Source organism: Macaca thibetana, chromosome 17, assembly GCF_024542745.1.
Source record: "Macaca thibetana thibetana isolate TM-01 chromosome 17, ASM2454274v1, whole genome shotgun sequence".
In the NCBI taxonomy this organism is placed as follows: Eukaryota; Metazoa; Chordata; class Mammalia; order Primates; family Cercopithecidae; genus Macaca; species Macaca thibetana.
The window spans coordinates 72,765,524-72,778,251 of NC_065594.1; the positions used below are offsets into that span (position 1 = coordinate 72,765,524).

The window sequence follows — 12,728 nt, forward strand, 5'->3', positions numbered from 1 at the left end:
TACCACTTCCTTAGCAGAGCACTCCCTGACCGACCAAGTTACATCCCTTTACCTTCTTTTTTTTTTTTTTTTTTTTTTTTTTTTTTTTTTTTTTGAGATGGAGTTTCGCTCTTGTTCCCCAGGCTGGAGGGCAATGGCATGATCTCGGCTCACCGCAACCTCTGCCTCCTGGGTTCAAGTGATTCTCCTGCCTCAGCTTCCCAAGTAGCTGGGATTGCAGGCATGTGCCACCACGCCTGGCTAATTTTATATCTTTAGTAGAGACGCTGTTTCTCCATGTTGATCAGGCTGGTCTTATACTCCCAGCCTCAGGTGATCCGCCCGCCTCAGCCTCCCAAAGTGCTGAGATTACAGGTGTGAGCCACTGCTCCCAGCCTACCATATTTCATAGCACCAATCACCAGGCCTGTACCTATGTATTACTATTACCTTTATTTTTTAATAATACAATTTTCTTTCCCCATCAGACTATAAGCCACCAAGAGCAAAACTATGAATTTATTGACACCTTTATGTTGCTATTATGCATATAAAAGAGTATTCAAAAATTACTTTGTTTTTCTTTAAAGTATTAATACAATAAATCTCAAAACTTTTTTTCTTTTATAGGTCTTTATAAGACTTGGTATAATTTATAAGCTTGGTTAATTAAATTTCTTTATGAAAATAATCATGGCATCAAATAATCATGGAGCTAGACTTTTTGGCATGCTAATGTCTTTTTACAGATGACAAGGTTGTGATTTGATCCGTAACTACAGCTATGACTGCCAGGCTCCTGAAAAGATCTTGAATTCTTTTCAAATACTTATTACTCAAAGGCCATATTCCTTAGAACTGTTACATTTATTAGTAACACCTCAATGTAAGATGGTAAAATAGCATCTGATTGAAGGCAGAAAAGCTCTCCTGCTATTGTCTGGCTTGCAGGCATAAGATTTAACATCTTTCTACTTACATATTTTCACCCATGATGGCATCCGCTAAACCTGAATCAGTGTCTGGCTCATGAATGAATGAAATATAAGCTCAGAATGGCATAAGAAAACCTTTTTCATGGATTCAATCCAAACACAAATTCACAATGCTTAAAAATGAAAAGTAAATCCTGTAAAGCTCAAATTTATGTAGTTATCTTGGAATAAAATATATTTTTAATTGCCTGGAGTCCTCAAAGCTTCTTGTTAAGCTTAACAAAAGGTATAAAGCCATGACTAAAATATTCGCACTCCACTCTAGTCCCTATTTAAAAAAAAAACAGGGAATCACTAGTTTATTCATCTTGCCTAATGACACAGAAGGGCAAAACAAGCACCCAAACAATGAATAATAATGTAAGAGCTCAGACTGTAAAATCAATATGTCAGATCAGCAGAGCTTTGCTTCGTTTTAATGCTCTCATCTCTGAATGCAGCAGAGCTTAGCTTCTGAATTATATATATGTATTGGCCTAATTACATAAATATTGACTTTTCCTTATATGAAGTTTATTTTTTCAATCTCTCTGTAATTACCATGTCAATATTTGTGGCTGTAGTAACAATGAATTTAAATCTGTTAATTGTGACTGATAGTGGCATGCCATGAGATAATTCAGTCAGTCTCAGAATGCTGATGGCACTAGATAATAAGTGATGAATCAGTAATTCCCTAAGTATATCATACTAAGGTAAACATCTTTTAAAAGCAATTATTTCAACCCAGTTAATTTAGGGGTTAGTCTTTTCCTCAACTTGTCAGGTTTCATAACGTACAGAAGTAATAACCAGAATGCGATTGCATCTTGGTCTATGACTTTGCCTGCATTTTTTTTAAATGAAACACTTTATCCCTAACTTCATTCTCCAGTCCACCCATTAACAACTTCTTTGATCTTTTGATAGATATCTACACCTCCATCCTCACAGTTGTGTGTGTGTATGAAAGATAAAATTTAATATTTGTTGCTATTATTCTTTGCTATTTTCTATTTCCATAAAGGTACTATCCCTGATCTCACTTACATGTGGAATCTAAAATAGCTGAAGTCATAAAAGGGGAAAGTAGAAGGGTGGCTGCCAGGGGATGGGTGTGGGGAAGGGAGGGGGGATGGTGGGTGGAGGGTACAAAGTTTAGTTAGATAGGAGGAAGAAATGTTTTAGACCATTGCGCAGCATGTAACTATCATTCATAATGTATTGTATATTTCCAACTTGCTAAGAAGGTACATTTCAAATGTTCTCTCCACAAGAAAAATGCTAAGGATGTGAGGTGATGGATACGCTAGCCAGCTTGATTTTATCATTCCTCCTGGTATACATGTCAAAATATCACATTGTACCCCAGCAGTATAGATAAAATTTGTCAAGTAAAAATAAAAATAAATTTTAAAGAGATCTTAGGACTACTTTATTCTAATGTAAAATATGATCTGTATAAATTCTACTTTTAAAAAATATTTTATTCAATTATATTCCCTTACCGGATTTTATTTTCACAGGAAAAGTTTTCAGTTACTGAAGTCGATACATCTCTGAAACAAGAACAATCCCATACCTCAGGATATATTAATTAATTAAATGTCTTTACTTTCTTACCAGTGGCACAGAAATGTTCCAAAAATTTTTAAAAGCTAAAAATATTTTCACTTTGCTCTTATAATATTTCTGAGAATTTTCACCCAAGAGCTTGAACTCTCCAATTTAAGTAGGACGGGAATACCTGTGTCATATTAATCATTTAGAGTTAGGCGAACACAGAGAATGCTACCCAAAAACCAAGCTGTCCACCCTTCGAGTTTAAGAGTTGTTCTAGACGTATTATGGTGAAGTGGTCATGCATCATCCTGTGCTTTCTTATTTGCCTCTACAGGGATGCCAGATGATATGAACTTCAGTGATGTAAAGCAAATCCATCAAACAGACACTGGCAGTACTTTAGACACAACGGGAGCAGGATGTGCAGCGGCGACTGAATCTATGACATTCACTCTGATAGGTGTGGTGATGTTACTTCCTGGGATTTGGTAACTGAACTCGTCTGTCCTGACATACCTTACTGAAGTCTCGATTTCTTCTCTCTCTGCATATGCCAGGAATAAGAGATCCTTTTTCAATGTAACAATTATATTTATGAAAAGATATGTCACATTAACTTCTCAGAAGCCAAGTTGAAATAGTCATAAAGTCCCTAAAACTCAACGTTTAAATGACACACTTTAAAAATATGTCTTTTTTGAATCTAACTGAAAACCTTCTTAACTTCTAATATATTAAATCTGAAGATGTGAAGGGCACAGAAGTGACTTTGAATAAGAAGCATTTAGTGTATCTGTAATTTTATTATCAATTCCAAGCCCCTTCCTTTCTAAATTAAAAATGTTTTCATTTGAAAGTGTATTTGCCAGACAATGAAAACAGTATGCGGTATTTCTTAAAGTACTGAAATTAGAACATCATGAAATCAATCAAAACATACAATGGCAAGTAGTATGCATGCATATTCAAGAGACTCTTCCATTTTTGCAAGCTGTAGAAGGAAACGTCTGAATGTCTCTAAGTTATGGGGTAGATTCTTGAGAAGCATTTCACATAATTTCACTGAAGAACCTTGATAATTTTGACCCACTGTAACTTATGATGAACCTTAAGGCTCAGTATTTTAGTGACGTCTGATTTGTATTCCATTATATTCAAAATGCATCTTTGGTATTGTGCCTCTGCTCCCGCCTCTCTCTTTGCCTCATAGATTTAGCTATGTTGGGAAGCACATGCCTGCTCTAGGAATATCTCCAATAAAGCTGTTAATTATTTGGTGGAAAATTTTGAAGAATATTTGTCATTTTCTTCTGGCAAAAATGATATTTTCACCCATTTTCAAAATATGATGTACTACTTCTTTTTAAAGCCTGATGTTGAACAATTGGCTACCTATGCATTTCTAAGGTTCCTATGAATATCTGCACACATGTACAGAAAATATGATATGCAATGCTTTAGATTTTTTCCTATTTGCTCATTAATGGAGCTGCAAACCAACAGTCCTTAATTTCTCAGTTGGGATAAGTTGCCTCAATAGACGCTAATAGGATATGTCTATGGCTATACTTGAGGAAAAGAGTAGTTTTTATTAATAAGTATCATATCCAGTCAACAGAGAAAATATAATTAATACAGTCACAGAATAGAAAAGGGAACTGCTGACCTCAAATAAAAAAACAAACAAATTTGAAATGACTTCTGACAAAGAGGTAAACAAGACACAGCCAATTGCAAACATTAATGAGGTAAAATCCATTTCTGCCAATCAGGAAACAACATACCATCAAACCTTGTTCTCTCTTAAGTTCTCAGTTAACAAAATGATCTAAGGATGGTTCGTTTAAATCACAACATTTTTAAGCTGCCCAATCAGGTTTTACTCTCCGTTCAAACATGCCTCACAACCAGAAGTGTTAATTCTACCTGTCAGTTCTGGATGCCATTTTCCTAGGCTTCCATTTCACACCTAACATTCCCTGATCCATTCGGTTAATAACTCATTTGCACTCACCATGACACACTCCACAAATTACAAACTTAAACCTATTTTGAAAACTTTTTACTTCAACCTCAGGTCTTCATTTACATCAGTCTTGGGAAAAAGTGATACTAAGGCACTCATTTGCTGCCCTCCAGCCCAAGTCATGATTGGCTTGCTACAGCAAAATTTCAGACCCAACTTAAGCGAAATTTAACTCTTAAGACAAACCAACTGAAGAGCATGCTTTAGCATTCTAAGATATATGGATAAAATTAACTGACAGAAGATAATTTCAGATATGGTAAGAAATGAACAAAAGCAGAGCGGTGAAGTCAACAGAAGAAATGATTAAAAAAAAAAACTAAGTTTTACATGCTCAGATGGGTGTTGTTTATCTGCAGGTGGGCACTTTGGGGACTATATAAGCAATAATGGTGCTGCTAGAACACTGCTTCAAACACTGAGGGGTTTTCAGAACTTCTTTAAGAGCCTATGGCAAAATTGTTAATATCTCAGTAAGGATCCTTACCCATTAATACTTCCCATTCTGTGACACTTCATATCTACATAGTTCCTTATGAATTACAAAGCTCTTTCAAATGCGATAGAGTAGCTCACTGGACTTTCTTCGCCCCTCAAAGTTAGACTTGATTTTCAGTCAAATAAAAACAATAATGCTGATTTTTCATATGGCTCAGAATTTGCTTCTGGCGAGTTTTGCATTAATAAGGTCTAAGAAAGTTTTGAGCAATGATAAAAGTGTTGTAAAGTATCTACTTTCCAAGATTATTTAATAGATTATATCAGACTGTATATATTTAAAAATATCACACACATCTTATAGTCACATTTTATGCTGGTGTAATTTTTAAAAGAGCCATATTCTTGCATCCCTGAGTTATTTTTATATGAGTTTAAGTAATCATAAAACATAGTCTGATATTTTGCATATTGGGGAGAAAAGGTTTAGAAGCAGAACATTTACTTGGCCTTTGTACAGACACCATGATAAATGCCTTTATGCACAATGTCATTTAATCTCCCCAAAAACTTTGACATTTCCATTTTACCAATGAGAAAACTGAGCGTATAAATATTAGGGAATTTGACAAATGTCATACAACTAATCATAACAGAGTTAGATGGTGAGTATAATGCCTTTAAATAAACTGTATACCTTCCTGGTTCAAAGATATAGTTTTGGAACAACAGTGAGAACTACAGGTTAGCACAAAAATCATTCAGAGACTACTTAAGTCTCCATACTAGGATTTAACAAATACAATTGGCTATAGAATAATTGTCTAATTATCAAAATGCACATTAGTGTAGAAACATAATAAAAGGGAGAATTATAAACATGGACTTTTTAAGTACCATTCATTACCCTCCTATATATTCAAATCCACTCTAAACACATCAGCCCTGAAAATAAATCGACTGCCGAAAACGAGAAAGAAAACACAACTGTTACATCTCTAATGGAATCATGAAGTTTATTTTAATTTCCTGTGCAACAAAAAGGTATAAAAATTTCTTTGGCCATAGGATGGCACGAAAAAACATGAAAAGGAGGAGAGGAGGAAGGAAGGAAAAAAGGGAGGAGGGAGGGAAGGAAGAAGGGAAGGAAGGAAAAGGGCATGGCAGAATATTATTTTTTAAATCTTAGATTTGCCTTTATCCTCTATTTATTCAGGAATATCTTATCAACGAAATAATGTCTGCATGGTTATCTTCTCACTAATAAAGGACTGAGGTTAATAAACTCTTTCCTCCCAACACTCAGATTTTCTGAAGTGCTCAATGATGCTTTGAAAAGGACTGAATTCATTTGTTACTAATTGTTTGCTATCATATAAAATATTGTTTCTATCATCAGAATCCTTCAAGTACAATAAAAATATTTTTTTTCTTGAGTGAATATATTCAACCTAGACGAAATTTGTTGAGCAGGTTATATCACTATTTTATTTTTTGCAAACTTTAATGTCATTCATATACAATTACATGGGTTATGAAAATTCAGAAATAATTTTTAATGTTGTTAGGTATGAATTTGAACATACCAAGTTTTTCTTTAAATGCAGATTGTTGTATATAAGTCATTTTTGATTAAAATACAGATAAAACATATTTCTCAAGTCAAAAGTCTGCTTTCCTTGCCTTTACTAAAATTACAGAGTGACTGAATTACTGTTATAATTATTTTATGAATAGAGATTTAATCAAATATAATTCTTAAGCTATCCTTTCTGCCTCCTTGCACAGAGAAAACTGAGTAATTTCATCACAATATAATTTATATTTCCATAGTAGCAAAAACAATAACTTATTTGGAAGACAGTAGAGTAGCAGTGGATGTCCAAGGTTACTTTTTGGAAACATCTGATTTAAGAGACTTTTGCCTTCCTGCACTTGTCAATTGTCATATTGGAATCAACTTCATGAAGTTGTGAGAAGATCACACCTCTTATTTTCCCCTGAAAATTTTACTTTGACTACACTGAAGACCAAAGTGAAAGACAAGATACCAGAATTTGAAAGACCACAGAATTAAAAACAGAACAGTGAACGTTTAAGGATCAAAACTGGTTGGAGACAGAAGGAATGGGATTGACTGCAGTAATAATTCTTACTTTTATGAGTTTTGATACCCACCTTTGAACACGTTAGATTAGAATGAATGAAGGGTCTTAGAAAAAAAAGGGAGGTCTCTGATTTTCCTGAGATTACTCAGCCAAGACCACTAGCATAAGAAGAAGAAGAAAGAACAAGAAGAACAAGAAGGCCCAGCTGTAAGACAAATGCTGTGAACAGTATAGTATGTTCAAGAAAGAGTGACTCCGAAATTGTGTTCAGAGAGTTCCAGGACTCAATTTGCAAAGTCGATGTGATTTGCTCACTCAGGGCACATTCTCACTCCTCTCCTTGACCTGCCCCCCACCAACGCCGTCCCATCCATATACACACTACACACTCATTCCCGACATACATTTTCTTGCTATTGTCTCTATTTGCTTTCTGTTTTCTTGTCTGTAAAAATTGAGATAACTGTATCTACCTCACAGTGTTACTTAGAGAACTAGATAATCCAGCACCTATTAGGACCCTGCTGGCCCATGTTGAGCCATAATGATTCATGTTTGTTCCCTTCCCACAGAGCTTTCTGTTAAAGAGCATGTGTTCCCAGGATGGGACAACACCAGAATATCTAGTTATGGATTCTGCCTGTCAATAAGCTTTTGATAGGGGAAGAAAGCTATGTTAGTCTGTTTTCACACTATTATAAAGAACTACCTGAGACTGGGTAATTTTTGAAGAAAGGAGGTTTAACTGACTCACGGTTCTGTAGGTTGTACAGGAGGCATGGCTGGGAAGGCCTCAGGAAACTTAGAATCATGGCAAAAAGCAAAAGGGAAGTAGGCACAATCTTCACATGGCAGCAGGAGAGAGAGTGAAGGGGAAAGTGCAACTCACTTTCAAACAACCTGATCTTGTGAGAACTCAGTCACTATCAAGAGAACAGCAAGGGGGAAGTCGAACCCCATGAACCAATCACCTCCCACCAGGCCCCTTCCTAACACTGGGAATTATAATTCAACATGAGATTTCGGTGAGGACCTAGAACCAAACCATATCCAGAGCATAGAGAAGATGGTTGGAGAGTGAATGAGTAGGGTTTAGAAAAGGGAAAGTGAAGAGAAGCATTGGACTCTGGAATGCACAAGGAACCCATCCTGCCTGTTTCATGTTTCATATTTTGCCTGGACTTATCCTGGCTATAAGGCTTATTCACTGAAAGTTTATTTTTTTAAAGTATTGGGAGTAAGTGGTCTTTCTTTCATTGAATATAAAAGGATATTAGCTCTGACCCAGTATTCAAACGTGAACTGGTGTCTACAATGACAAATTTAGAGACCTCCAAACCTTGCTTGAAGGTCTCCTTGACTGGTGTATTTAGGCCTCCATCACTGTGTGATTATTATACTGTGGGGTACGGGACAGCCTGAGCGGTGGGAAGAACAAATATGAGTAAACAAGAAGTGTGTTGCTCAGTATCTCACCTAAGTTACCCCCAAGTGGTTATTTCTGCGAGGCAAAATCATGTCATTAAGGTCACATTGCCAATAATCGACAAAGTAAGCATTCTAAAACAAATCAGGCTTCAAAATCCCTTTTTCCACTTCGTCACTCAGTATCCCAGGGTTCAGAAAACTTTTGATAGGTCAATCAGGTTAGATTAGGCTACTTGCAGGTTTTACAGGCTATTTTTAAATGTTTCCTTGTTTCATTCACTTTCTAAAAAGTCTTCTAAAATATTTTATTTTTCATTTGTCTTTCATCTCAAATTTAGCTCTAGTAATAAGGGTGAGGATCCTGAGGAGATTCCATATGCCAAGTGCCCTAGTGTGGCCATCTGATGGGGTAATTGGCTCATTCATTGACTCACAAGCATCCAAAAATGCTGGAAAGAACAGCAAATGCAGCTTCAAAGGCTTTAGCAGTAATTTGCTGTATGACCTTCAGCAAGTCCTGTAACTCTTTGAACTTCTGTTCTTTATTTGTACAATAATGTGGTTGAGCCAGATAATCCCTAAATTTTCTTCTGTATTTTTAGAATTCTAGATTTCTAGGCTAAAACAGAAAACATTATTGATGCAGTAAGACAGAACATTTGTTTATTCGATGTCACATAATCTACCATTTCCTGATATATAAAAGGCACTTTGAAAAGCAATGCCTAAAATACAATTTTAATTACAACTTCTGCATAGGTTTAAAACTCCAATTTCTTTATTACATATAGGGATGGGGCTTTTTTGTATAAGACTTATTGGAATATCTTTCGATGATTAAAGGGAAGAACCGTCAGAGCAAACATTCTTCGCTTTTGTTTAATGTATAAGACAATATGAGCAAAAAAAAAATCTATCATTCGATTAAATATTTAGTCACTATTATTTGTTCTAGCTTGTCTTATAGGAGGTAAGATTCGGGGTCCTCACTAATTCAGTTGTGGTGTCTCATAATATTCAAAAACAAATAATGCATAGACTGACTCCTATAAAAGACAAAGATAAAAGGACGTAGAAGTAAGAGATGAAGTTACAAAACAGTTGACAGTACTTTCTCTTCTCACAGATTTTTCCCAGGAGACCCTTTTAAATAGGTGTAAACAAATGTTGTTGCCTCTGATGATTTATTGCAGAACAAGCTGACAGAGCATAGGAGCCTGTTATCTGGGCCTCTGTATTGCAGGGGCTCGTTCAGAAAATGAAGAAAGACCAGAAGTGCAGCAGAGGAAGCAAATGTTCTATGTCATTCAGCAAGAAAGCAGATGGAAGCTTAGAATCACAGCTTATTTAAAGGACAGCTTATAAATATGGTGTGTTTATAATTTTAGTATTGCATTTTCCTCATTTACACAAAAATTAAAGAGAATCCCATGAGAATTTCATCACAGATGGTTAACTGCAATAAATTCATATTGAATAATTTGATTTACTTCTATTCTGGCTACACATCTATTATAGTATGGGTATGATTGAATGTAAATCCACAGACACATGTACACATTTATCTATAGCTATCCACAAAATATATATATTCATGTTTATTGTTGCTATGACTGTACTGATGCTTATATTTATATTTCTAGAAAATTTGCCTTTATGTCAGTTATTCCAGGCTTTTTCTTTCAAATTTGAGAAGGTTGATGAAATAGATAACTTTTATCAAACTGCAAGTTACTATTTTTCCATATGGGCTTTTATTCTAATTTCCAACAGATAAGCATTAAGCAAGATCTTGCTATACACAAGACAATGTAGTGACCACTGAAGCAACAAAAAGACATGCATAAAGGATATATTTCAGAAATCCTCACTTATACAGGCTTAGGTATAAATTCTGTTTTTCTTAAAACACTATTTCTTCTGGAACAATGCAATACAACACAAACAGTTCACTTATCAATCTTACGAAAAATATACAAATGTAACATTTCACCACCCATTTGCTATTAGGCTGTTAACGAATTGGAGTAAAGCTGACCAAGGAATAAATGACAATTCAAGGGAATTAAATAGTCTCATCCTTTTCCTCAAGTCACCAATTTTTGTGCTTTTTCTCCTTCAGTGATAGTCAGCATTCAGTGCCCCCAAAGTCTACATCATCTCTACCTCAGTACCTGCATAGGAGGCTATGAGTAAAACAGTAAGTCGGGCTTGGAAACAAGACTAGTCCTGGTTTTGAATGCCGGATATCTCATGAACTAGTTATGTTACCAAAGGCAACAATTTGACTTTTCTGAAATATTCATGAAATGAAGATGATTATATACCCCCTGACAGGTTTGTTGGAAAGATTTAATTACTCATTGTGTCTATGTATGATGATTAGCACACTGTGGTATTAAATAAATATTAGCTGACAGCTTATCAAAACTTGCTCTTAGGTAAAATCTTTCACACTAAGTTATAAATGATTAATATCATGAAGAGTCATTTTATTTTAAAACTACATGAAATTTAAAGATTATGTATTTGTCATGTTTTGCAGAAAAGAAAAACTAAAATCCATAAAGGATATGTGAATTACCCAAAGTAACACAACTAGTTTGAACTAGAAGACCAACAACTTCTTTTTTAAGAAAACCTTTATGTGCACTGCATTGAATCCAAATTGTTACTTCAAAGCAACCAAAAGCTGCATGTTTGTATATCCTAATATTCAATAGAAATTGCCCCATAGCCACAGGGACTAAACCAATAGAAACAGGCAAATACAACAATTTGAAAGACTAAGAATAGACTCTTGTAGATTCAATGAACTTAAACAAATTTACAAGAAAAAATCCAAACCATCCCATTAAAAAGTGGGCAAAGGAAATGAACAGACACTTCTCAAAAGAAGACATTTATGTGGCCAACAAACATCATATATAAAAAAAGCTCAACATCACTGGTCATTAGAGAAATGTAAATCAAAACCACAATGAGATACCATCTCACGCCAGTCAGAACAGTGATTATTAAAAAGTCAGGAAACAACTGATACTGGAGAGGGTATGGAGAAATAGGAACACTTTTACACTGTTGATGGAAATGTAAATTAGTTGAAACATTGTGGAAGACAGTGTGGAGATTCCTCAAAAATCTAGAACCAGAAATACCATTTGACCCAGCAGTCCCATTACTAGGTATATACCCAAAGGATTATAAATCATTCTATTAGAAAGACACATTATGCATATGTTCATTACAACACTATTCACAGTAGCGAAGACATGGAATCAGCCCAAATGCCCATCAGTGATAGACTGGATAAAGAAAATGTGGTACATATACTCCATGGAATACTATGCAGCCATAAAAAGGAACAAGATCATGTCCTTTCCAGGGACATGGATAGAGTTGGAGGCCATTATCCTCAGCAAACTAACACAGGAACAGAAAAACCAAACACCACATGTTCTCACTTATAAGTGGGAGCAAACAATGAGAACACATGGACACAGGCTGGGGAGTCGCACACACTGGAGCCTATCACGGGGACAGAGGGAGGGAGAGCATCAGGATAAAAAGCTAATGCACGTGGGGCGTAATACCTAGGTGATGGGTTGATAGGTAAAGCAAACCACCATGGCACACGTTTACCTATGTAACAAACCTGCATGTCCCGCACATGTATCCCAGAACTTAAATTTAAAAAAAAAAAAAGAATAGACTCCTGACTTTAAAGGGAAAATGAGGCTACTGAGAGAGGTTGTAAACTATTACTATACCTTGATATTGATTCGAAAAGTAGAAATAATCTAACAGAATTTCTAATATAATGGTTTTAATAGAAACGTTAATCTCTTTTCGTATTACGGTCTGATTCTTAATAGATTGACCAATTTGCTAAAGTATTCAGGATATCTTGATAAATAACATAATCTAATATATACATTATAATTTTAAATATGCCAGCAATTTACTTTGAAAATATAGGAAATAAAATCAAAATAGATTTTATGTCACATTTCAAGGTTACAGAAACATTTCTTGTTTGCTACTAATAATGTTTTCTACTCTAGTATTTTGGCTTGCAAGCTTTAGATTTACCCATTTCTGTACCAGATTATAATAAGGTTGTATCTTGAAACATGAAGATCAAGAGAACATTTTCATATTTATTTTAACTGAAAATTCTTTGTATTTAAAATAGTTTATTGTGCTACAGCA

At 35.0% G+C, this 12,728-nt stretch overlaps 1 protein-coding gene across 2 annotated transcripts in view; it reads left to right on the forward strand.

Moving 5' to 3' along the window:
- Nucleotides 1-3,800, forward strand: part of GPC5 (glypican 5) — a 1,466,403-nt gene extending 1,462,603 nt beyond the window's left edge. For both annotated transcript variants that reach the window (XM_050766965.1, XM_050766966.1), the window contains exon 8: nucleotides 2,851-3,800. In XM_050766965.1, the coding sequence (XP_050622922.1) occupies nucleotides 2,851-3,008 (158 nt within the window). In that variant the 3' untranslated portion in view covers nucleotides 3,009-3,800. The remainder of the gene's footprint in view (nucleotides 1-2,850) is intronic.
- Nucleotides 3,801-12,728: the final 8,928 nt, after the last annotated feature.